Source organism: Protopterus annectens, chromosome 5.part0 (genome assembly GCF_019279795.1).
Source record: "Protopterus annectens isolate FY-2018-M chromosome 5.part0, PAN1.0, whole genome shotgun sequence".
Lineage (NCBI taxonomy): Eukaryota > Metazoa > Chordata > Ceratodontiformes > Protopteridae > Protopterus > Protopterus annectens.
The window spans coordinates 1,454,171,844-1,454,199,629 of record NC_056735.1 but is presented as its reverse complement, the minus strand read 5'-3'; the positions used below and the strand labels follow the sequence as shown (position 1 = coordinate 1,454,199,629).

The 27,786-nt window shown below is 40.1% G+C and overlaps 1 protein-coding gene across 1 annotated transcript in view; it reads left to right on the top strand.

The window, feature by feature from the left end:
- Positions 1 to 27,786, top strand: part of COL4A2 (collagen type IV alpha 2 chain) — a 1,470,466-nt gene that overhangs the window by 1,124,942 nt on the left and 317,738 nt on the right. Inside the window, exons 30-31 of the mRNA XM_044071270.1 lie at positions 16,656 to 16,826; positions 27,421 to 27,564. Coding sequence (XP_043927205.1) covers positions 16,656 to 16,826; positions 27,421 to 27,564 — 315 coding nt within the window. The remainder of the gene's footprint in view (positions 1 to 16,655; positions 16,827 to 27,420; positions 27,565 to 27,786) is intronic.

Sequence of the window (27,786 nt, the reverse complement as noted above, 5' to 3'; positions counted from 1 at the left end):
ACTCTCCAGTGTCTACAGGAAGGCTGTGTGGGTTTCCTGAGTTTGAGAAGGTGGTCTGTAGCATGTTACAAACTGTAGGGCAGTTTTACCTATGGTTAATTGCACCTGGATGGTCTCCGATGCTTCGTGCATTGCCACTAACCTGGAGGTGTGGGTATCCTTTATGAATATGGATACTCCCCCTTCTTTTGTGGTTCGGTCCGGATTTTGGGGCCGGAACGCATGATATGAGGTATAACCTGATAGTGCTGGGGTGCTCTCAGGAGCCTTGAACCAGGTTTCAGTCACAGCACAGACATTGATGTTCTCCATACTGAGGAGGGCTTTGAGGGCATGCATCTTGAGGTTTAGACTTCTGGCATTGAGCAGTATTACCCTTAGTTTTTCTCCATTTTTGTTTTCTAGGGCAGTAGGTTTATCATTTGAGCCTTGCCTGTAAAAGGCACTATGGGGTGGCAAGAGCCTTTGCCAATATCCGGAAGCCCAGGGGTGACAGGTGCAAGCCGTCCCTTGTGAAGCAGCGTGGCTTGTCAAGCATGTCATCCCAGGCAGACAGACATTGGATCCCCTTAGAATGACACCAGTAATTAAGCCAATTATTAAAGCTGATCATTTTGTCTCTGTATTGTGGCATCATTCTTGGTGAGGGTAGGATACTGCTCAGGGTCAGGGTCATACCGGCCTGGGCTACATAATCTGAGAGCTCCTCTATGTCTCTTTTCATGTAGTCCAGGGAGGTACGTCTCAGGTCGTTCACACCGGCATGGACAATGACTGAGTCATACTTGTACTTGCTGTGGAGTGACCTGAGTGCTTGTGTTATGTGGTGGATTCTAGCGCCTGACAGGCAGCTTATTGTGATCTTTTCCTTGTTCAGTCTGGTGAGTGGGACGTCAGTGTGTCTGACTATGGAGTCACCTATAACAAGTGTGTCTGGCATTGTGTTTGGCCTTAAGGGCTGTGACTGTTTAGCACACTGACTTTGAGAACTATGTGTTGCATGTCTTATGTCTTGAGGTGGCAGTTGCTTGGGTGTCTGCTTTGGAGGCCTCTGTAGTTTTGGTAGATTTTTGATCAGTGCCTCGAGTATGTCTTTGTGTGTTTATGTGTTTGTTTTGCAGTTGTGATAGTTCTATGTGAAACTGGGTTTGTGGTGTCGTGGTTTCCTTCTCCTCCTGTCTGGTCTTGCCAGTCCTGAGTTGAGAGAGCTCAGCCTCCAGTTTGGCTATATAGTTGCATCTCTCACATGTATTTGTGTTTTGTGGGAGAAGGAGTGGGTTGTCTGTGTACATGAGGCAATTGTAACATTGCCTCAAGATGCCCAGATTTACCAGCTGAACAGGAGAGGACGCTAGCAACTGACCCTTCGACATGCTAGAAAAAGTGATAAAGTTTGCTGTGTAACTAAGTCAGAAGGGACCTATAGGGAAATGGGTACTCAAGGGGATTCTAGGCTAATGTAGTACTTTGTTTAGTATACAAGTACTTTACCTATATAAAAATGCTTTAGGAGCAAGTGCTGAGCTTTATCTATATAAAAAAAGCTTTAGGAGCAAGTGCTGAGCTTTTGAGATAGAGAATAGACTGTTTAGATTGCAAGTAGAGAAGTTCTAAGGGAAAAATTGAAAAGCAGACTTTACGGAGCCAGAAATAGTTTAACCTTGTTTAACTGGCGCTGCCCGATGGTGCTCTATGGGCAACTCCGCGCTAAATCACGCAAAAGCGCGCTAAAGTGTAACATCATGGTTTGTCGATCATGTTGTCCCAAGCAGACAGATACTGGATCCCCTTTGAATGACACCAGAAGCTTAGCCAATTGAAGTCAATCATTTTGTCCTTATACTGTGGTATCATTCTGGGTGAGGGCAGGATGCTACTCAGGGCTAGGGTCATACCTGCCTGGGCCACATGATCCGAGAGCTCTTTCATGTCTCTTTTCATGTAGTCTAGGGAGGTATGTCTCAAGTCATTCACTCAAGCATGGACAATGACAGAGTTGTATTTGTACTTGTTGTGAAGTGACTTGAGTGGCGGACATGGGCGCCGGAACCATAGAGAGAGGGGGGAGGGGAGCCCTCCCATTTTTGCAGCACTTGCAACCTCTCAACCATCCCGAATAACTCGTCATCATGTGCGCAATTGCATCAGCATGCCATGCGCATGAGCCGCGGATTCCTTTACAAACTGCTGTTCGGGCAGGAGGATTTCTTTATGCAGACCTGCTGCTGCAACAGAAGAAGGTACTGTCTTCAGCATTATATAGATTTAGAGAGAGGTGTGTATGTGTGTGTGTGTGTGTGTGTGTGTGTGTGTGTGTGTGTGTGTGTGTGTGTGTGTGTGTGTGTGTGTGTATTGTGTATGTGTGTGTGTGTATTGTGTATGTGTGTGTGTGTGTGTGTGTGTGTGTGTGTATGTGTGTGTGTGTGTGTGTGTGTGTGTGTATTACTGTTAGGAATTAGATATGTGGGTAATATTTCTTTAAGTACTCAGGAAGTCTGGGATGTGAGACGTGCCTTGGAATGGATTTTCATTATGAAAAAAAGCTATTTTTCTTTATCAGTTTGCAGTATTGTGGAGAGAGGAGAACTGCGGTGGTGGTGCTGCAGTAGCATTGTCGCCTCATAGCAAGACACTGTCCCGTTCGATTCTCAGCTAGAGCGTCTTCTGTGTGGAGGCTTACGTGAATGGGGCATGCCTTCGTTGAAGGTTGTGCATCAGGGCTGGTAACCCAGTATGTAAAAATCCACTACCAATCATTAGCTGACCGGAGTTCCGCTGTGGCAACCCCAAACCGGGAAAAGCCGAAAGACGCAAGTATTGTGGAGAGAGGAAAATGCTTAAGCCCTGCCATAACCCAAGTAGTTTAATTTTTTTTGTGACTAAAACGTGGAGCTGATTATTTAGTTTAGTGCTACGTGTGTAGGGTTGTGCATACCTACAGATGGAATTTGGGCTTGTCCCACCTAACTGTAAAATACTCCTTTTGAGATTCGGATAGTTCATCGTCCAATACTGACAGATGTTTATGTTTGACATAGAAATGTATCTGCTCTGCTATATGCATGGTCAAACTGTTGTTAGGAAAAAAGCATAATTTCCATAAGATGCAGTTTTCTCCAAATGAGTTTCTTTGATGCTTACAGGTATATCTTCCCAGAAGAAATGGAACCTTGTAACATAAATAAGAGTAATGCTACATACAATGTAGTGTTTATGTAAGAGTCATAATGTAGCACATTTATTTTAACACACACACACACACACACACACACACACACACACACACACACACGCACACACACGCACACACACGCACACACACGCAGACACACGCACAATTTTTATTTTTATCTTTGTTAACTTGTAGGATGACTGGTCCAAAGATGCTTTTTAATGAAGGCAAGAGAAGACAGAATGAAATTATTATGGACAACAGTAACAGCGGTCAAATAAAGCAAAATGAAACAAAAGCATATACTCCTCGAATCTTCTTCTTCTTCTTCTTTCAGCTTTTTCCCCGTTAAGGGTCGCCACAGCGGATCACCTTGTCCGCTCATGATTGGCAGTGGAGTTTTACAGTGTCGAGTTGCCGGCCCGGCACCCAACCTTCCACAGAAGGCACACACATGCACACACTCACACCTAAGGCCAAGTTAGAGTGCCCAATCAACCTGCAGCATGTCTTTGGGATGTGGGAGAAAACCGGAGCACCCGGAGAAAACCCACGCGACCACAGGGAGGACATGCAGACTAAAAGCATATACTCCTCAAATATTGGCTTAAAATATGAGTATAAGTGAAAACCAATGGGAATTAAATTACAAAACATACAATTGACAGACATAAATAAAATTAATATTCCAACAGAGTAGAACACAAAGGAAATTATTGCTATTTCATTTTTTTAGTAAAACCTGTCGTCTTCTCATTTCTGCCAGAAACATGAGCCACTTAATGACTTATAAGTGCATTTGTATTTCAACATGAAATATGTATTTGAGATACTGGTTGATTCAATAATCAATTTCTCTTTTGTGCACATGATTAAAAACTATTATTCCTTCTGATAAGAAACAATAGGTGCATAATAATGAAAAATATCTTTCTAAATAGGAACTGTCTTATCTGAGACGAAGTGGCACCATTATTTTCAACAAACTACTGATTGCTTTATGGGTTAAGCATTATTTTAGCACTTAGGATAGGACACATATACACTGATAAATATGCTTGAATGATGCAGCCACGTAGAGCATTTAAAAAATATATTTACAGTATAAGAGCAAAAACTTGTGACCCTTTTACTTACATTGTATTTCACTGAGTGCAGTCTTTATAACTGCTGAGAAAAAAATCATGCCGTTTTATTATTATCTCTCCGCTAATGTAAGGCTTCTACATGTGCTCCAGGGCAAATGTCTGAGAAGAAAAGTTATATATTCTCACTGATTCCTGCAAAATGAATTACTGCAATGCTCACCAGAGCAGGAGAAAATGAATCTCTTCTGTGATGCTGTCATTGCCATTTGAATACCACTACAACATACATGGAATATTTTTTATTTCCCCCAGATATCATTTTGAAAAGCCTTATTATAATCAAATTTGTTAGCTCTTTCTTCAGCAGAAACTGATAATTCTTTCTCATATAGTCCCCAGACTTTATAAATTTATTGGGCAGGCATTTGAAATTAAATCATGTATTTTATGGAAGTAACTTCAATCGCTATCTAAAAGTCTATCAAAAAGCACATCTAATTGGTAAGAATATTATTTAAAATCTATGTTCAACAACAATTATTCAGATAAATGTGTCATTATAATGGACTGAGTACAATTATGTACTTTACTGCAACAATCCCTTGCAGCATGAAAACATAAATTCTGATGAGAATGAAAATCATGTTACTTTCATGTTTATTCTTACTTTAAATTGTTCCATTTATTGTTGATAAGGCATTTTAAGATGAAATGATATACAGAAACATGTATACTAAAAGGGTAAACAACAGTGCATTTGCTTATGTTATGTTAATTCACAGTAGCAGAAAGAAATGCGTGTCTAATAAGTCAGTTCATTAGGGTACTGGGTTGTACAAAAATGTATTGTTTACATATAATCTTAATATAAACCATTCTGATCTCAACAGATGCCTGTTGACTTCATAAATTAAGCCAAAAAGAAAAAAAGACAAAGCAAAGGAAACTGCAAGTAAAGTAATAAAATGTATTTACTGATGATAAGCACTTTTAACAAGACTAGGCTTCATGAGACAATCTCAGCCAGAGAAACATCCATGAGTTGATTATTAAACTGCATCACCAAATGAAAGAGCAATATTAAAAAACTGCACATATGAAATTACAGTTTAAAATTCCTACCAATAATAAATGCTCACACATACAAAACATCCTCCGACATAATACAGATGGACCTAATGAACATCGACAAGTCAAATGGCATCAGAAATACTCAGTCCAGGTATCTAAATTGAATGCTGTGGAGAGATGGATATATATCATAGAGGCTACCACTGTTCCAGAACAGACTATCCATAAAAATAAAGCAAAGCTCATCCATCCATATTCAAATGCAACTTGGATCTTAGGATGGGTAATAGAAAATGTACTCCAGGATTTCCCCTCATATCACTAATGGATAGAGGCAGTTCCTAAATGCTGCATCCCTTACATGGCCTCCTCAAATTATTTATGGTATGATCACAGTTGTTCTCACTAGGGCTAATATACAATTATCAGCCACGGGGATAGCTAAGACCAATCAGAAAATGTTAATTCAAGCACCAAAAGGGAATTGGCTAAGCTTAAAATTTCCTCCAAGTAAACCTATGTTGTGGTAGCAAATATTTATAAAAAAATTACCCTTTTTAGTTCACTAAGTGTCCCTAACAGCTTCTGGCTCCTATGGTGGCGGATCCTGGCACTCGACAGGCAGCTGACTGTAATTTTCTCCTTGCTCAGCCTGTTGAGTGGGACATCAGTGTGCCTGACTATAGAGTCACCTATGACTAAAGTTTTGGGTATGTTTAAAGGGAGTGGCATTATGGAAAAACTTGTAGGGTATACAGCATGTACTGACTTGGGACAGTATAATAAGTAAAGTCTATTTTGTTGGCTAAGGACATGTGTGAAAGGTTGATATGAAGCATCACAAATAATAAGGGATTTGTTAATGGTATTAAACAGCTGACTAGATATGGCTAATGTTAAAAGCAAGTGAAAAAAAGGCGCATATGAAAAGTTTTATCTGTTCAGTCTTAGCTTCTCCACTGATATAAGACTGTAGTTTGGGCAATAGCCAATCTAGTGCCACTACACAAGGATGGCCTTGTTGACAACCCTGGCAATTAGAGTCATCTTAATCTTAATAGTATTATTTGTGAAGTCACGGAGTATTATTTTATAAGGAAGCTCCTAAATAATAAGATTGGTATTCCACAGTCCCTCAACCCAAATTAATTTGGCTGTGTAAAGAGCAGGCTCTCTATAATAAATCTGCTGGACTTCTTTGAGATGATGTTATAGCAATGGGTAATGGCCTGTTAGTGCAGAGAAGCTACATAGCTCTAGATAAGGCCATTGACACTATCCCACATTTTGGAACTATTGAAAAGATTACCTGCCAAAATATTAAGCTGTATGTAACCATCTGCATAGCAGTTTGGCTCACAGACAAGACAGACACTGCATGGGTTGGTGGCATGCTTAACTCTTAAAGGCATGTAGCTAGTGAAACATCTCACAGGGATCCGTATTGCATCAAATCCTCATCTTTGATGTCCAAGTTGCTGTCATTAGCTTGACAATTGGTACCAATATCCCACAAGAGGTTCTAAACCACATTAGCACCAAGTATCATGACCATGAGCTCAAGCTAAGTACTAAAAAATGTAATATTGTACTCTTTGGGAAACCAGAATACCCCTTACACCTGTCACAAATAGTGAGATTTGTACTGGCCTAACTCCTAACTGCCTAGTGGACCAGTGCGTTATTGCTCAATGCTAGGAGCCTAAGCAAGAAACTCGACACCTTACAAGCTCTTCTCACTCTGTAGAAATGTTGACATAGAAAGTACTCCAGCAGTGGAAGGCTACAGTGCCTTCCACATGTTTAGAAAAACAGCAGCACAGACAGGGTCTAAAGATGGAGAAAATATGACTCTAGTTTGGCTGAACAAATCGATGCCCTGGACTTCATCCACATCTAAGTTTCCATAGACAAGGTTCCCTACCATGTACTGGCCAGCTAAAGATTACCCTCTGTGATTCATGAAGCTCACAACCCTTAGCTAGACGTACTAGTAGTGCTCACCATCCAACCAAATACCTATTCATGGGAGACTTTAACTACCCCTCTATAGACTGGAAAAAGTACACTGCCTGAAATTAATAGGCACAGAATTTCCTGCATGCCATCAACACAAACACCTTGGACCAGATAGTGCACTCTTCAACTAGAGGATCAAACATAATGGGCCTAGTTCTCACCAGCATGGGAATTGCACCCTTCTTTGTGTCATACCTTCATTGATGAGATCAGACAACTGAGATGTTTCCAATGAGATAAAAAGTCAACCTGGAAAACCTAACTAAACCTGTAACAGGAGCTACACTAAAGCAAACTGTATCCTGTTAAACAGTGGTTTGTCAAAATTCATGGCTCCCCCAAACCCCAATAACATAGCTATCTATGCAGAATTATATACAAAAAACATGTACAAACATGAACACTGTGGAGGCTGCCCACTAAAGTGTGCTAGCCTGTGTATCTAATTTATCACTGTTTCTGCATTTTCTGTGTGTTTCTACCAAATATGAAACTTTGAGCAGCTTGGAATAGCTTCTGTAGCTTACCCTGAACTAGCTTGAACTGTTTTTTAACTGTTTGCTGCATTATTTTAAAATCTGCACTTAAAGTTGCATTTTAGTCGAATTTGATCGAAAGTTTGTTTGTTTGCTTGTTTAATTTAACTGTGGAGGCTGCCCACTAAAGTGTGCTAGCCTGTGTATCTAATTTATCACTGTTTCTGCATTTTCTGTGTGTTTCTACCAAAAAAACAAAAAAAATAATCCTTGTTTTCCCGCCTCTCCTCGACTAGTTTAGACCAGTTTACAGGCATTGCTGTATTCTGGGCTGTGGTGTAGTTCCTGTGTTGTCCATTACCTTACTTGGATAGAAGGAAGTTTCTTTGCTCACCAGTGGGAGTGGGGAGCCTTGAGCAGCCTATCTGTCCCTGTAGGAAGTGACCTCAGCACAAGAAGCTGTAGTAATTGGTTGTTTTGGACCATTTCTAACTCTTTTGTAGTTCACTGTTTAAAATCTGCCTCTGGGCATTTTTTTCTGGCTATACTGCTCAGACAAGCTCCTCGTGGTTCTGCAGAGTGGACCTAGCAGCAGGGAACGCAGAAAAGCGACTACTTTCTGGATTTAAGTATCTTTGCTTTTTTTCACTTGGAATAAATTCTGTAGCTTACCCTGAACTAGCTTGAACTGTTTTTTAACTGTTTGCTGCATTATTTTAAAATCTGCACTTAAAGTTACATTTTAGTCGAATTTGATCGAAAGTTTGTTTGTTTGTTTGTTTGTTTAATTTAACTGTGGAGGCTGCCCACTAAAGTGTGCTAGCCTGTGTATCTAATTTATCACTGTTTCTGCATTTTCTGTGTGTTTCTACCAAAAAAACAAAAAAATAAAAAAATAATCCTTGTTTTCCCGCCTCTCCTCAGACTAGTTTAGACCAGTTTACAGGCATTGCTGTATTCTGGGCTGTGGTAGCTCTTTTGTAGTTCACTGTTTAAAATCTGCCTCTGGGCGTTTTTTTCTGGCTATACTCCTCTACTAAGTAAGCACTCTCGTACTAAGTAAAGCACTACATCTACTTACCACCTCTGTGAATATCCACTTCCCTTAAAGGTACAGCACTCCCTTATACTGTTCTAGCATGTCGAGTGGTAGATTACTGGCGTCGTCTCCAATTCAGCTGGTCAATCTGGGTATCTTGAGACAATGCTACAATTGTCTCATGTACACAGACAACCCTCTCCTCCTCCCAACAAACACAAATACATGTGAGAGATGCAACTATATAGCCAAACTGGAGGCTGAACTCTCTCAACTCAGGGCTGTCATGACCAGACAGGAGGAGATGGCAACCACACACACAGCAATCCCAGTCCCATATAGACCTACCACAACTGCAAACCAAACACATAAAAACACAAAGACATTCTCGGAGGCTCTAATAAAAAACTTACCAAAACAACAGAGGCTCCCAAAGCAGACATCCAAAAATCCACCACCTCAAAACAAAACACATGCAACACATACTTCAATAAATCAGTGTGTCAACCAATCACAGCCCTTAAGGCCAAACACCTTGCCTGATACACTAGTAATAGGTGACTCTATAGTCAGACACACTGATGTCCCGCTGACCAGGCTGAACAAGGAGAAGGTGACTGTGAGCTGTCTATCGGGAGCTAGGATCTGCCACATAACACACGCACTCAGGTTACTCCAAAGCAAGTACAAATATGACTCCGTCATTGTCCATGCTGGTGTGAATGACCTGAGACGTACCTCCCTGGACTACATGAAAAGAGACATAGAGGAGCGCTCCGATTATGTAGCCCAGGCTGGTATGACCCTGACCCTGAGCAGCATCTTGCCCTCACCAAGAATGATACCACAATACAAAGACAAGATGATCAGCTTAAAAAATTGGCTCAAGTACTGGTGTCATTCTAAGGGGATCCAATGTCTGTCTGCCTGGGATGACATGTTGGACAAGCCATGCTGCTTCGCAAGGGATGGCTTACACCTGTCACCACTGGGCTTCCGGATATTGGCTAAGGCTCTTGCCACCCCCATAGTGCCTTTTTTAGGTAAGGCTCAAAAGAGAAACCCACCTCCTTAGAAAACAAAAATGGAAAAAAACTAAGGGTAATGCTGCTCAACGCCAGAAGTCTAAATCTCAAGATGCAGGCACTTGATGCACTCCTCAGCATGGAGAACATCGACGTCTGTGCAGTAACTGAATCCTGGTTCAAGGCTCCTGAGAGCACCCCAGCTCTACCAGGCTATACCTCGTATCATGCTTTCCGGCCCCAAAACCCAGGCCGAACCACAAAGGGAGGGGGAGTGTCCATATTCATCAAGGACACCCACACCTCCAGGTTAGTAGCAACACATGAAGCATCGGAGACCATACAGGTGCAACTAACCATAGGCAAAACTGCTATACAACTGGTAGCATGTTACAGACCACCCTCCCAATCTCAAGAACCCCACTCAGCCTTCCTGAAGACATTGGAGGATATGAATGTATCACAAAATACCATCATACTGGGAGACTTCAACTACCCAAACATAGATTGGGTACATTATTCTAGCCCTAATATCCTAGCCCAAAGGTTCCTGGAATTCATAAATTCAAATGCACTGGAACAACTGGTCACCTCTCCCACTAGGGGAGATAATATACTAGACCTGATCATCACAAACATGGGTACAAAATGCTCCACACCGGAAGTATACCCCTCACTAGTGAGATCTGACCACAAACTAATCACCCTGGATATACATATCCCACCTCCACCCCCAGCACAAAAGACCACAGTGAAAAACTTCTCAAAAGCAGACTTCACTCTTCTTAAGAATGAGATGGTATCGTTTAAGCCCACTGTGCCAGTGGATACCACATCCCACAATGCCGAATCCTTCACAAATGCTTTCTATGGACATCTCCAAGAATGCATGGATCATGCAGTCCCAAACAAATCCAAGTCCCTCTCCACCAAAGGTAAGCGTCCTGTCTGGTGGACCTCAGCCATAAACAAATTGTATAACAAAAGAAGGAAGCTACTGCACGTCAGAGCAAAATCCCATGAAGGGAAGACATCTCTGATCAACATTAGCAGAAAACTACGTTCTCTCATAAAAACATCCAAGGCCAACTTTGAGAAAAAAATCGCTAAGGACACTAAAGATAACCACAAAGCCTTCTTCAGCTATGTTAGAAACCTGGGCGGAAACCCTCAGATATGCTCAGAGTTGGTTCAAAACAACAAAAAATACACTGAACCCACAGATATTTCCAACATTCTGGCTGACAGGTTCAGTGCAAATTTCTCCCCTCCTTCACCCCCAAAAGAAGAAATACATATCCCAGCTGAATGTAATCTCCCTGTCATCTCAGATGTCCAAGTGAGAACCGCCCTAAACAAAGCAAAAAACACAGCATCAATGGGACCTGATGGTATCCCGGTTTGCGTGTTACGTGAACTCCAAGAGGAGCTAAACCCACACATAAAAATGCTATTTAACCTTAGCCTTACTTCGGGATATGTACCTGAACACTGGCGTACAGCAACAGTGGTCCCACTCCACAAGGGGTGTGCCTCTACAGACCCTGGAAACTACCGCCCCATAAGCTTAACCAACCTGGTCTGCAAAGCTATGGAAAGAATCATTATGGAACTCATAAACAGAGACATAGGGGACCTACAGACACTTGACCCCACCCAGTTTGGCTTTGTAAAGGGCAGATCCTGCCTTTTAAACCTGGTTGACTTTTTCAAAACAGTCACTAGAGCCATTGCTGAGGGCAAAGCAGTCCATACAGCATACCTGGACTTGGCTAAGGCCTTCGACACAATACCCCACTCAGACATCATAGATAAGCTCAACAGCTTAAAAGTAAACCCTTATGTCACTAGATGGGTTGCAAACTGGCTAAAGGACAGAACTATAAAGTTAAATCACTGGAGCAATGTCAGACTCAAAGCCAGTCACAAGTGGTGTCCCACAGGGATCTGTCCTGGGACCCCTCTTGTTCGGCATTTACTTCTCAGATGTTAAAGCAAACATGGGAGGGCTGTGGCTGACAAAGTTCGCAGATGACTGCAAACTAGGCGCCATAGTCGATACACCAGCAGACACACACATCCTACAAAAATGCCTCACAGAAACAGACAACTGGTGCCGGAGTCACGGCCTTAAACTAAATGCCAAAAAATGTATAGTCATCCCCTTTGGGAAAAACAAAGTACCCACAAATTATCACATAGACAGCAACCCACTGAGTACGGAAAAAATAATCAGAGACCTAGGGACCCAAGTCGACAGCGACCTCTTATTTGACACCCACGTTGCCAAAGTGGTTAGAAAAACATTCTACCTTGCACACCTCATCATGAAGGGATTCACATCCAGATCCAAGGATGTCATTGTACCCCTATATTCCTCCCTCATCAGACCCATGATTGAGTACAATGCCCCATTTGGTATGTACCTCACCCGGCATTTGCAACAGCTGGAGAGACCACAAAAGTACCTCACCAAGAGGATCAAGGGTCTCCAACATATGTCTTATTGTGACAGACTAAAGAAACTTCAGCTCTATTCAGTAGCATACCGCCTGCTCAGAGGTGATCTCTGCCTGATGTACAAGGCCATGTCAAATCAGGATCTGATGGACATGCTCCACCTCAAAAAATCCAAATCCATCAGGACCACGAGAGCTAAAGACTTAAACCTCGGCACAATTATGAATAGGACATGCTGGAGGGATAGATTCATAACCCAGAGGCTTCCCATGTTTTGGAACAAGATCCAAGTTCGTATTAGGCAGAGCCCCACACTGACTCTCTTCAAGAGAAATCTTGATGAGTGGATGGGAGATCGTAAGTTTACCCCAGGGGTCACATCTGTGTCACTACTAGACAGGGGCACAGTAAACTAATTCTATTATATAAGGGGACCTTCATTGTGTCACTACTAGACAGAGGCACAGTATTCTAAACTTATTCTGTACATTTTTGTACCATTTCATGGGGTGGCAAAAGCCACATCACTATGGCTAGGCTTACAAATGCCCCAGGGCAGATAGCCTAGTACTATACTATTAAACTATGAAACTATGTAGACTTTTTCACAGATCTAAGGAGGAGGTAGTCCCTAAAATCTGCTACTTGTGCCTTCCCCCTTTCCCCTTTGTTCATCATGTTCAGGATAACACTTTCACATCTGACTGATATGATCATTTGTGTTCATTCCATGTCCACTGCCATTTCTGGTCTCAGGTAAGATGAGCTTCAGTGTCTGTTCATATCCTTTCAGCTCATCCTAGTTGTTCTTATTGTGGCTTTAGACTGGACTCATTCCAACAGCCTGATAGCCTTCTCATAGTACGGCTTCCCGAACTACTCACAGCATTCAAGGTATGGCCTCACCAAGGCTTGCTATACAAGAAAGAGTACCTCTTTCTTCTGGAGTCTGACCCTTGTGGATTCACACCAAACTCAGTCTGCTGATGCTATGACTGCTCTCTCTCTCTCTCTCTCTCTCTCTCTCTGTCTCTGTCTGCTACTGGAAGTCCAGTCCAGGTGTGGTCACCACTCTCAGTCTTCATCTTGATCTGCTTGCATCAGCTCTACTCCCTAAAGCTGGTACATCTCCCAGGGCTGTTGCAGCCAACGCTCAGTATTTTTCATCTCTCTGCTCTGAACCGCACCTGCTGCCATTCAGCCTTTCCAAATCCTTTCTTAGATTCTTTGTTGTCATCCTCCACTATTATCCCTAATGTTGTGTCATAAGCAAAGAGGGTGACCTTTTTTCTGTTCCTGTTCCAAAATGATCACAAATAGTAACTTTCCTTATTGCTGACCTCACTCCCCTCACCACAACCCATTGTATCCTACTGTTTAACCATGCAGCAATCCAGTTCCTTCAGCTTGATACTATCCCCAGCCTCTCTAGTTTTTTTTCTAGTAGTCACCTGTATGGGACTCAGTCAAAGGTCGTGCTGACGTCTGGACTGACTGAACTGGTACTGTGTTGTCAAGCTCTCCAGTAACCCTATCATAAAACAAAAGCAGGGTTATTTGATAACTTTTTCTAACCATGAACCCATGCTAGCTCTTGTCCTGGAGATTGCTGTCCTCTAAGAAAACAATCACTGTTTCATTTAGTTTTTGTCCCCATGCCTTTCCCTGCTTCACCTGTTGGGTTATTAGGCTTTAGTTCTCTGGAATTTTTCTGCTCTCCTTTTTTACTGAGGTTAGGTAATACTTTTGTTAGCTGTGTAGTGTGTTGCTCTCTGTCATACCAAATCTATTTCTCTGTTGTTGTGAGAATATCTCTACCATCACAGACTAATACTGACAGAATAGAAGATTAAAACTTCCTTGTGCTGGACTTCTGCCCATAGGTCATGTACGTGTTCATACTGATAGTTTTATGTAGTTCTTGTTTCTTCTGTGCAGGAAAGAATTCCAGTAACCCATTTTGAACCCTTACCATTACTACTGAATATATGTAGTCCATTTCCTATTATCTTTCCCACTTGCTGAAAAGAGTAAATGTGAAAACGGCAGTTATCAGAGCAATGCTCTTGTGTGCATTGCCTAATGCTATCTTGGCAATCATCTTTCACCAGTTTCAGCCAGAGCTAACAAAAGCTTTTATAGTATCCTGAGACTACTGACTGCTTTACTTCAAACTAGTGAAAAGTCAAGTACTAGAGGAAATACAAAAATTAGGGGAATGGATGAAACTCCTCCCACCACAACATAGCAAAGCAGTAACTGTAATTTTATCATTGCTTCTTTGTGCATCTTCACCTTAAATTCTTTTTCCTTCACTCAGGGCAGTTATCATAACAGAAGCACAGTCCGACTCTTCCAACTGCACACATGCAAGTAACAATGCCCGATAGGGTGTGTGTTATTATGGAAGTAAGGCATACCCAGGGGTGTTCTGAGGCCCTGACTCCATAGGTGGAGGGCCTCCTTACCTCTGGAAGGGCATTATTTGCACAATGACTAAGTATGTTATTTTACTTAGAGAACGGGCTGTTAGTGAAATTGTTTTGGATTTGTAGTTGTTTAATATTTATATATATATATATATATATATATATATATATATATATATATATATATATATATATATATATATATATATATATATATATATATATATCTGTATGTATGGGTCTACCTGACAACACCGACACATCACAACACCGACAACGAAATCACCGACACCACATAACCGACAGTTCACAAACATGAAACCTCACATGCCCGACACACCATAATACCGACAATCAACAAACAAAACAAATCCCCTGTCCAAAAAGCACGCACACAACACAAGCACACCAAAATCCTTACAAACCCACACTAAACCTTACATACACAACTATCTACAACCTTAACCCAAACCCTGACCCTAAGGTCCGTCACTATCGCACACTCACCTAACCAGCGCCCTAACCCTAACTCACTTAACCTGCCCCTAACCCAAAGACTATCACTACCGCACACTTACCTAACCCACGCCCTAACCCTAACTCACTTAACCCACCCCTAACCCAAAGACTGTCACTATCGCACACTCACCTAACCCGCGTCCTAACCCTAACTCACTTAACCTGCCCCTAACCCAAAGACTATCACTACCGCACACTTACCTAACCCGCGCCCTAACCCTAACTCACTTAACCCACCCCTAACCCAAAGACTGTCACTATCGCACACTCACCTAACCCGTGCCCTAACCCTAACTCACTTAACCCGCCCCAACCCAAAGACTATCACTACCACACACTTACCTAACCCGCGCCCTAACCCTAACTCACTTAACCCACCCCTATCCTTGCAGACCATCAATATCGCACACTTACCTTACTCTCACCCTAACGTCCGTCACTACTGCATACTTACACAGCCTTTTCCCATGTCGGTGTTCTCAGCGTCGGTGTTTTCATCCGTCGGTCTTCTCACTTGTCGATCTTCTGGCATCGGTGTTCTCATTATCGGCGTTCTAAGCTGTTGACGTTGTCAGGTAGACCCGTATGTATATATATATATATATATATATATATATATATATATATATATATATTTTTTTTTTTAATGTAAAATAATTCTCCCACCTAATATTTCAGACTTGCTTCAGAATATGTAGTTTTTGCTGAAGGAAGTATTTTGCATTCATGATATAAGTTATAGACATTAGTTTAATATCTACATACACACACACACACACACACACACACACACACACACACACACACACACACACACACACACACACACACACACACTTGCTTTTAGGTTTTCTTTTAATTTTATGGTTGCTAAACAGCAAACTTCTATTTAGAGAGCATAAAAAACTGGCAGCCATTTTCTTTTTCATTGTCTAAACTTCATGTCAGCTTAGTGTGCTGCCACGAGGCAGTGGACTAGTTTTTCCTGTGGGCATTACATGTACATTAACACCCTGTTAGAGAACTCTCATTCTCTAGTCAGGGATTAAAGTACTATTTGTTTTCCTTCCATAATATGTATTATCAGATTGCTGCTTCTGCAGCATTTCTTTCTGTCACTTAGCTGTGTTTTGCAAATAACAAAGCATGAATCAACCTGGTAAATGAAGAGAGAAATACTTTTGAATTTCCATGGGCACTGTTTTTTTCTGCCTTTGTTTCAGATTATGAAAAAAGTTCTCAGAACAAGTATGTTTTAATCATACTGTGTAATATAAAGCATGTATTTTACTGTCCTTCACAATTATACTTAATACAAGTGAATGTCACACACCTTTTTTCTATATGTAACATTCAGGTTTTCCTGGCTTACGAGGTGAACAAGGTGATCAAGGTGAACCTGGTCCTCCTGGACTAAAGGGTACTGAAGGTGAACCAGGTAATCCTGGAGAATATGGGGAGCATGGCGTGGTGGGTGCTCGAGGTGACCCTGGTCCAGTTGGAGTTTACGGAATACCAGGTCCTCCAGGTAGGAGGCTACCATTCATACACAGTGAAATGCCAACATGGCTTGTTTAAGAATGTTACAAAATAACAGTTTACTAAGAATAACCAGCAATCAAAAGAAACGCGAATAAATAAAATAAAAATAATATTGCATACACTAGTTGATTTATATAATGATACGATTTCAAATGAATGAAAACATAAAATTAAAGTAAGAATGCATGTTTTTTGTATAATTATGTAGGTATTTTCACTGATTCTTTGTATTCTGCAAAAGCTGTTTTATGTGAATATTTTTCATCTTCACAAAATGAATGCTACTATGCCAAAGAACTTTTATAATTAAAAGTTATTTATTCTTGGCTCCAATGTTTTGCCACTTTTTTTTCACACTTCAGTATTTGTGGCACCTCTCTCTGTAGGTGGTTTCCAAAGAACTATTTTGAAAAAAAAAGTAAAATACAAGACTTGATGATTTTTAGCTCTCTAGTTAAACAGCAGTAAATAACAGAGGTTAGTAGCAGTGTAGACAATGGTTATGCTTCACTAATGAATGGAGCAGTTGGAAAAGGAGCCTTTTTAAGTATATGTATGTTACTGATCCACTGCAATCCTCTGAACAGAAAATAAATTAAAAACATTATTTCAGTGCATGTCAGTTTACCCTAAAAGATGTGTCCCTGCAAAATATTATGTTATCTTTTGCCTTTTCTACAGATACATTACTGAGTGTTCCATAGCTTGCTTGCTGGGTTCCCTAAGGAGACCATCCAACATTGTTCTGTGGCCATGACTACACAGTCGTGCTTACAAACAACTTCATAGCAGGTTAATCCACTTGGATAAATAGCCACCATTGCTATTCACCAAATCTTAGCAACACATTCCATGTAATAGAAATAACTATAAAAGTTTTATTAGATGGAGCCTGTGCTAGGCACCCATTTTATTTCACAATGATACCTTCTAAATCCTGATCTTATTCAGTAGTATTTGAGTTAGAACTACTCTGTAGAAGTCAAAGATTTCTTTACCTAAACTAACTCTTGTGAGAGAAAATCGATTATAACAAGCTTGATGCATTGATGCACATTTTCATTAAAATAATGTATATCTGTAGAGTGTGCGTGTACACACACACAGACATACTTACATACAGGTGTACGTACATTTATATATATATACACCTGTGAACCTATGAAGGTATCTCCACTAAAAGACAGGGTTTGGTGTTGGGACCTCATCTGTTCAGCATCTGTTTCTCAGAAGCAAAAGCCAATACCAAAAGGCTCTGGCTAATGAAATTTGCAGATGACTGCAAACTAGGAGCAGTGATTAAATCCCCAAAAGATCCATCCATCCTACATGAAGGCTTGTCACAAACAAATTATTGATGCCTGACTAATGCAATAAAGCTAAATGTTAAAACCTGCATTATCTTCTCCTTTGGAAAATCAGTTCACCAGAGAGCTGCCACATTGACAACACACCCCTAAGGGTTGACCTGGTAGTTCGTGATTTAGGAACTTATGTGGAGAGTGACCTAACTTTAAACCAGCATTTGTCCACTGTGGTAAAGAAATCCTTCTATATTGCACTGCAAATAAACAAGGTGAATGTTTCTAAATTCAGGGATGTCATTACCCCCCTTTGCTCAGCCTTCATTAAGGCTATCATTAGGTATAATCTCCCTTTTGACATGTATCTGTCCAGACAAATGCATCACCAGGAATGCCTGCAGAGATACCTTACAAAAAAGGATACAAGGCCTAAACAATATGCCCTACATGGACCACCTCAAAGCCCTGTCACTATATTCTGTCTTTTGCAGACTGCTAAAAGGAGACCTGTGTCTAACATGCAAGGAATCCTCCAACTCATTACCGATGGTCTCATTTCACAGCTGCAAGTCAAGTGGCATGAGAAATACTTGATCCAGACACATAAATGCCTTCTACAACATTAACAAAATAGTTTGATGGGAAAGGTACATGTTGCAGAGGATACTACTGCACTCCCTGTAAGTTAAAGCTCATCCCTGATTGCATTCAAGTGTAACTTGAATCAATGCATGGGAAATAGGAAATTTACTCCACACCTCCACCTCATACCTGTAATAGACAGAGGCAGCTCTTAAATGCTTTATCGCAACGCGTGGGTCCACTCCAAATATCTGTTATGATTTAGTAATTATTACTAAAATAAAATATAAATATAGGTCTAGGAACGGGTTAGGTGAATCTAAACTCCAATGGCCAGTTTAATTTTAAGCACCAAATGAGATAACTGGTTAGGCTTAAAATGACCTGTAATGTCAGTTTGCCTATTACTAACATATTAACCTATGAACCTATATTTGGTAGAAGTATCAGATAGTCAGCAGGACATTAAAATAAACATTTTTGTAAGAAGGTTTTGCTTCACTTTCACCCCTGTTTGTGGGAGTCTCTCCTCTTAGAGTCATATGTTATAGGCAAATATTCACCTAACTGTAAAGAATGACACCTTCACTATGGAAGTATATAAGGCATAGGATGTGTAGCCTCTCACAATGGGGTGAGGAGGCATAGCACAGTCATGTTATATTCATATGTATAGTTACTGAGAATTGGTTTGCTTTCTTACCTACAGTTTTGTTTATTGTGACATTTAAAATAATAATTGGAAATTTTTAACAGGTAACAATGATATTAAAAAGTAGTTGGTGAAAGCCCCTTGCTTATTAATATGCAAAAAATTAATATTAAAGACACTTTAAGAAAACAAAAGTGCCATTACTAGTTCTTATGATAGTTTAAAGGAACTTTCACATGTGCTTGCAAGCAGTGCATTTTTTAAACTCTCCTTTCTTTTGTAGCAATAAAATAGAAGGAGTCTTTGACTACAAATTCAGATATTTGCTTTTTGCATCAATTTGTCTGGCATGTAGTGCCATTTATGTAGGCAAATTAAAAAAAAGTTGATAAAGATGAATTTATTAACACAATTATGTAATTTCAGTGCAGAAAAATGCTATATAATCTTTATAAACATGCTATCAGTTGTAGCAATTATAAAAAAAATGTTATCTTATGTTGTGGATTTTGTCAGACAAGACAGTGGAATGCAGCCATCCAGAATGAAATGGATTTTAAGATGTACTACTGAAAAATCTTATGGAATGCTTCTGTATTTCCATGTCTGAATTAAGGCAATGTTGGAAAAGAAACCTTTAAAGCACTGACAAATTCTTTTCATTCAGTTTAACTATTCAGACATATGAACTGTCACATGCTGATTCTTAATGTATTTATGCTCTGTTTTACTGTGGCAGTACCAGTTTGATGACATGTTGCCATAAAGATGAAATCAATTATTAGTGTACTTTTTTATTAATTGTATTAAACTTTTCTGTCTCCAGACTCCTATATTTACATTTTTATCTTACTGTTTTACTCTGTCCAGGAGTATAATGTTACTTCCTAACCTTTTTTTCCCATATTGAAATTAAACTATCTGCACTATCCTTTGACTTAATATTCTCAGACAATTTGTTTCAGTATTTCAATACACTTTTATGAAATGTGATTTTTTTGAAGTGTTGACTACACTGAAGTCTGCTTACCTTATTTAATTCTCACTAATTTTGTTCAAAGCTAAACATTCATTTAAATATCCGTCTTTAGTGACCATAAATATGGTGGTCATGTCTGCATGTATTGTCCTATAACAAGGGGATATGCACGTTCAAGGCTCCAGAGAGCACCCCTGCAATACCAGGCTACAATTCTTACCACACTTTTCAGCCACCAAACCAGGACCGAAACATTAAAGGTGGAGGAGTGCCCATATTCACCAAGGATATTCACACCACCAGGCTAGTTGCCCAACACAATGCATCTGAAATTTTCCAGGTGCAACTAACACTAGGTAAAACTGCAATCCAAATTGTAGCTTGCTACAGATCCCCCACCATGCCCAAAGATTCTCACTACACCTTTCTAAACATACTGGAAAATATTAAGATACAACCAAACACCCTAATACTGGGTAATTTCAACTACCCTGCCATTAACTGGGAAAACTACTTGTGTACCAACACCTTTGCCCAACGGTTCTTAGAAATGATACCAACACCCTGGATCAACTAATCCATAGTCCCACCAGGGGCTCCAATATCCTAGACCTGGTCATTACCAACATGGGAAATCAATGCTCCACACCTGGTCATCCCCTCGTTGGTCAGGTCTGACCATAAGTTAATCACCCTTAACATCCACATCCCACTCCCACCCCCCAGTAAGGAAACCTCCATAAAAAACTCCTCCAAAGCCAACTTCATGCTACACAAGTCAGAAGTGACAAACTTCATGACACCCATGCAGACGAGAACTGAAATTTGACTGCTGAATCCTACACTATGGCATTGTATGAGCAATTCCACTCATGCATGAATTGTGCCATCCCAAATAGAACCAAGATGCTCTCCTCCAAAAAAAGGAAGCCAATCTGGTGGTCCCCTGCCATAAGCAAACTTTACAACAAAAGGAAGAAACTGTTGCAGAAAAGAGGAAAATCCCAGGATGCAAAAAACTTCCTTACCATCCTCAGTAAGAAGCTGAGATCCCTCCTAAAATCCTCCAAAGCTAGTTACGAAAACAAAATTGCCAAAGATTCCCAAGACAACCACAAGGCATTCTATAACTATGTCAAGAATCTAAATGGCAATGTTCAGATCGGCTCTGAGCTACAACAGAATGGCATTAAACATACTGATACCAAGGATATTGCCAATATCCTGGCAAATCAATTCAGTGCCAACTTCACCCCCCCCGTCACCCCCTAAACGGCCCATCTCAATACCAGAAGATTGCCAAATTCTAGTAATAATGGCCACACAGGTAAAAATAGCACCCTCCAAAGCTAAGAATACAGCATTCATGGGACCAGATGACATCCCAGGCTGTGTACTACATGAACTACAATATGAACTGGCACCTCACCTAAGTGTCATGTTTAATCATAGCCTCACCTCAGGCTTCATGCCTACTGAGTGGTGCACAGCTACAGTTATCCCACTCCACAAGGGGGGGATCCAACTTGGATCCCGGGAACTACCGCCCCATCAGTCTGCAAGCATGATCTGCAAGGCCATGGAATGTATTATCATGGAACTTATAAACAAAGACATTGGCAAACTTCAAACACTGGACCCCACCCAGTTTGGGTTCGTGAAGGGCCGATCTTGTCTCCTGAACCTGATTGACTTCTTCGAATCAGTCTACGGAGCCGTGGATGAGGGTAAGGCAGTCCACACAGCCTATCTAGACCTCACCAAGACCTTTGACACCATCCCCCACTCTGGAATCATAGATAGACTTACATGTCAAGCAGAGCACCTCTTTGGCCCTCTTCAAAAGGAACCTTGACGATTGGATGGGAGAAAGGAAATTCACCCCAGGGATCACGTCCGTCGCCCTGCTAGACAGGGGTACAGGGAAGTAAATAGTGTGGGAAGAAATAGCCAGGCAATTGTTATGGCTAGGCTTGTGTAGGCCCTAGGGCTGATAGCCTAGTACCAACCTATAAACTTGTGAATCTATGAACATCATGAACTAGATGCCTTTCTCAAGTTGCTGCCTACAAGATTCTTATTACCTATTAGAGATTGTGCAAGTAGTGATTAATCCTATCCTATGTGCTGTCTGATGACCCATCATCCAGTCCCCATGTCTGAGCCTTCGAATGCAGCAGGGTAATTCATGAACCCAAGTCACCGGCTGCCCAGTGGCACACATTCTTCCTCTATGCCAGTGGGCCAAGTTAACTGTATGTTTTTCCACAGATACTTTACAGATTTTGTCTCCATGTCTGTAAAAACTAAAGTTGTTCTCAGATGTGATCCCAATATCCTTAAAATTTCCCAGCATTAATATATCTAGTCTCCATGAGCTAATTTGATTTAGTCTTTCACTTACCATTCAATGCCACAGTGTGTTTTAGGGAGCAAACTCAAAAACCTACAAAGAGGTCATCAAGGAGATCCTATCAAATAACAGCAGTCATAATCTTTGTTATCATTGCTAGACTGTAGGTATAACTTAGACTGTCTTTTTAAATGCAGTTCTTATTGAAGCAGACAAAATAAAAAAAAAACATATCCTAGCAGCCGTATGCATAAAATAATTATTTTCAATGTGGTATTATAAGGGTCTACCTGTAAAGATATGTTGTTATTTCTAATTATCACACTACTTTTTCTAAGCATAGCCCCTATTGTGGAAGAGAAAATATCATCCTTGTACACTAATATTAAATTTGCTAATGAGGAGCTTTGTTTGATATAGATAGGTAGTTTGTTCCAGAGTATGGGAAGTCTCTGGGACAGGAATCTATCCCTCCAGCATGTTCTGTTTATTGTGGTGACAAGGTTTAGGTCCCTAGAGTGTGTACCTCGGAGGGATTGGGATTTCTTTAAGTGGAGCATGTCCAACAGCTCTGTGGTTGACATAGCTTTGTATGTTAGGCAGAGATCGCCTCTGAGTAGGCAATATGCGATGGAGTAAAGCTGGAGTTTTTTGAGATGGTCTGCGTAGGGCAACTGTTTGAGGCCAGTAATCCTCTTTGTGAGGTAGTTCTCCGGCCTTTCCAGTTGTTGTAGATGTCTTGTGAGGTACATACCAAAAGGGGTGTTGTACTCTATAATGGGCCTAATGAGTGACCTCTTTTTTCTTGGATGAGAAACCTTTTGTGATGAGGTGTGCCATGTAGATCGATTTTCTGACTACTGCGGCGATGTGATTATCAAAGGAGAGACTACTGTCTACCTGTGTCCCAAGGTCTCTTATCACACTTTCAGTGTTAAGCAGACTACCACCTATGTGGTAGCTCATGGGTACAGAGTTTTTACCAAAGGGGATGACAATGCATTTTTTGGCATTGAGCTTGAGGCCATGGCTTTGACACGAGGCATTTGTCTCAGTGAGGCCCTTTTGCAGGATGTCCACATCATTAGGAGTTTTAATTATGGCTTCTAGTTTGCAGTCATCTGTGAACTTCATTGGCCAAAGACCTTCTGTGTTAGCCTGTACTTCAGAAAAGTAGACACCAAACAGGAGAGGACCCAGGACTGAATCCTGTGGTACCCCAATTGTCACTGGTCTGAAGTCGAAATTGGAGTCTGCTACTTTCACAGTATGGGTATCTGTCAGTGAGCCAGTTGACAACCCATCTTGTGACACAGGGATTTATACCTAGTTTAATGAGTTTATCTATAATTCCAGAGTGGGGGATGGTGTCAAAATCCTTGGCGAGATCTAGATAGGCTGTGTAAACCACCTTACCCTCGTCTACGGCTTTGGTGACTGTTTCAAAGAAGTCAATCAGGTTTAGGAGACATGATCTGCCTTTTACAAACCCAAACTTGGTGGAGTCCTGAGTTTGGAAATTACCAATGTCTTTGTTTATAAGTTCCATGATGATACATCCATGGCCTTGCAGACCAGGTTTGTTAGGCTAATGGGGCGGTAGTTCCCAGGGTCCGTGGTGGCTCCCCCTTTGTGGAGTGGGATAACCATCGTGGTGCACCATTCAATGGACACAAAGCCTGAGGTGAGGCTATGATTGAACATGGTGCTTAGGTGGGGTGCCAGTTCATTCTGTAGTTCATGTAGAATGCAGCCAAGGATGTTGTCAGGTCCCATGGATGCTGTGTTCTTGGTACACTGCATATGTGGCAATAAGAAATTGTCTCAAAATAGGTAACTCTAGGACTTCAGCAAGCACAACTCCATTATTATATCCTACATTTGTTATATATTCTGACATGGAAGGGTCTGTCTAGGAGCCCATTATAAATTCTTCTGACTGTGTGTCCACTAAAACCTTATCTTTCAAACAACTATATTAACTTACAGTGACCCAGTGTATCACTAATAATAGCAAAATCCAGATAGATTACATCAATTATTTCACAAAAAGTTGGTCATAAAGTGATGGCGCTAGGCTATAGTGGAATAACCACGACCAAACCAAGTATTCCGAAACATTTTAATCCACACTCTAAGCGCTTTCACCATCAAAACATGGCATCATCAGAGTGAATGGAATCAAACTGTTCCCTTGCTTTTATACATAATTATAAAGCAATGTTCCAATTGGCCAATACCATAATTACCTTGTTCTTAAAGAAGCATGTGTCACACAATTACATACAGCTCGTGCCTTAGTATAATCAATGTTTGTGAAACATATATATATTTATAGAAAGTACATACATATAAAAATATACATATATGCATATCATATAACAGAATTTTATAAAATTGTGTGCTAAAAGTATACATTTTTACCTATATATATATATATATATATATATATATATATATATATATATATATATAAAAATGTTCCTTTTGCTTCAATATTGGTTTTAAGGAGATGTGTTCATTTAACCCAGGTGGCATAAAGGCATTTAACAAAATCTGCCATTTATATTCCAAAAGTTCCACCTTTAATTTTTCATCTCCTCCTCTTTCACTGAACAGCACCCTATCTATAACAAAGAATACAAATCTCCTAAAGTTACTACACTTTGTACTGTGTACATATAAGGCATTGTGTATATCATGACTCTTGATAGCCCTAAGGTGCTCACCTATCCTGTCTTTTAATCTCCTAATAGTCTTACCTACATAGTAAGCACTACAGTTGGTACACGTGGCCAAATAAACCACCTTTGTTGTGTTACAATTAACTCTACATGGACAGGAAATAGTTCTATTATAACCTTCTGTTCTGTCTGCTCAGGATATGTGCATCATTTAATCACTGCTGTCAGCTGGTACTGCCTGCTCAGTGCGGGAACTGCCTGTTCAGCACGTGTTCTGCATGTTTTGTGCATGCATGATCCCTTAAAAAGAGTACAGCAACCCAAAAACTGACTAGAACATATATAAATAAATAAACCACAAAAAAGACATACAAATTGGACAGCCAGGAAAAAATACATTTAAACACTTGCATCTTTAATGATTCTAAAGATGTATTTTGTAATAAAAATCAAAGCACTTAAATGCATTTCTAACTGGTAAACCATATATACACGCGCGCACGCACACCCACCCACACACACACACACACACACACACATATATATATATATATATATATATATATATATATATATATGGATCTACTACTAGTCACCAAAAGCAGATTTCACCAAAAATCAAATTAGAGTGCATTTTTCACAGAAAGCACATTTCACCAAAAACACAATTCACCGAAACACATGGGAGGTGTGGGGCATATTTTATGTATATATTATTGTCAGAGAACAGTAATATATTGCACTTACATGTATCCATGTATATAAATCAAAATATTAAAAGTATGTGGGGGGCTATGCCACCCACACCCCCCCCCCATGTGGGGGGTGGTGCCCCCCACACACCCCCTTACTATATATACTAACTCCAGGGTCGCACTACAGTGGGGAAAAAGCCATCTACAACTTTCAGTGAAATGTGTTTTGGTGAATTGTGTTTTCGGTGAAATGTGCTTTCGGTGAAAAGTGCACGGTGAAATGTGTTTCAGTGAAATGTGCTTTCGGTAAATAGTAGTAGATCCATATATATATATATATATATATATATATATATATATATATATATATATATATAAATATATACATATCTTTTTTTTTCAGCAAAATGCTATGCCTGAATTAGCCAGCATATATTGGTTAGCAAATTAACTTGCCAAGTTCATTATTTAAAGTGTCTGACTATACACTGCCTGGAAGCATAGTGCACTTAAGCTCAAGAAACAAAATAAGTATTTTCCAGTGGCATTCTTAATGCTGATAAATAATATCCTAAGTTCAAATGTTCATAGGTAAGTGCTAGGCAATCAGTCATCAGACCATTATAAGCCAAGCCAATCAACAATATTCAAAGGTTCTGTTTAGTCTCAAGGATGGCAATACAAGATAGACCAGGAAAAAATGTGAGGTTAGCCTTCCAATTACCTGAAGTTACCTTGAAGGTAACTTGACTTGCAGTGCATGTTTGCTCCAGGGGTGAGGGATTCATCGAGGTGTAAATGTATTACTCTTCCTTGTGTTATTTATCTTTTGAAGAACATTTAGTTCCTTTAAGCATGTCAGGCACTGACTGGTCTCATAATGCAGCACAATCAGTGTCTCTCACAGTAAAAATGCTTAGAATTTTATGGTCTGATTTAGCAAAAAAAGGTGAAGCATGTGGAGCTGTATAAGAAGTAGCATGTTTGGTATCTACACAACCAAAGACTTCAGTGGATAAATGTATTTTTAGCTTTTATTTTTTAAAGTGCTTCAGATATTGTGTATATATTATATAAATATATATATATATATATATATATATATATATATATATATATATATATATATATATATATATAGGCTGTTAAAGGTAGCTATTTTTAATTTCTTACATGCTCCTTTCATATGAATTAATCACAAAAAGTAATCATTTATTATTTTAAACTGCTCTTAGATCCAGATTTTAAGATTTCATGAACATGTATAAATATGTGTACACAGTCTAAGATCTGGACAATCCATTTCAGCCTTCTTTATGTTTTCTTTAAAGGCCAGAAGGGGTCAATTGGTGTAACTGGCTTTATAGGGATGCCCGGCCCTCGAGGCATAACTGGAGACAAAGGAGTGAAAGGTGTCCATGGCTTTAATGGATTTATCGGTGCCAGAGGTCTTGAAGGTTCTCCAGGATTGAAAGGTACATTGTAGTGTTTGAATATTAGCATGAGTTTGGTAAAAAGATGGAAGGATTACTATCAATGCTTTTAAACATTTTGTTTCTAGAAAATGGAATATGTAAAGAAAACAGTTTTGATGAATGATTGCAGTTGTATATGTAAACTCGAAAAGAGGTGACAAACATGGTGAACAGAGAAGCCAGTAAAACACTTTATTAAAATAAAATAAAATAGTGTGTGCT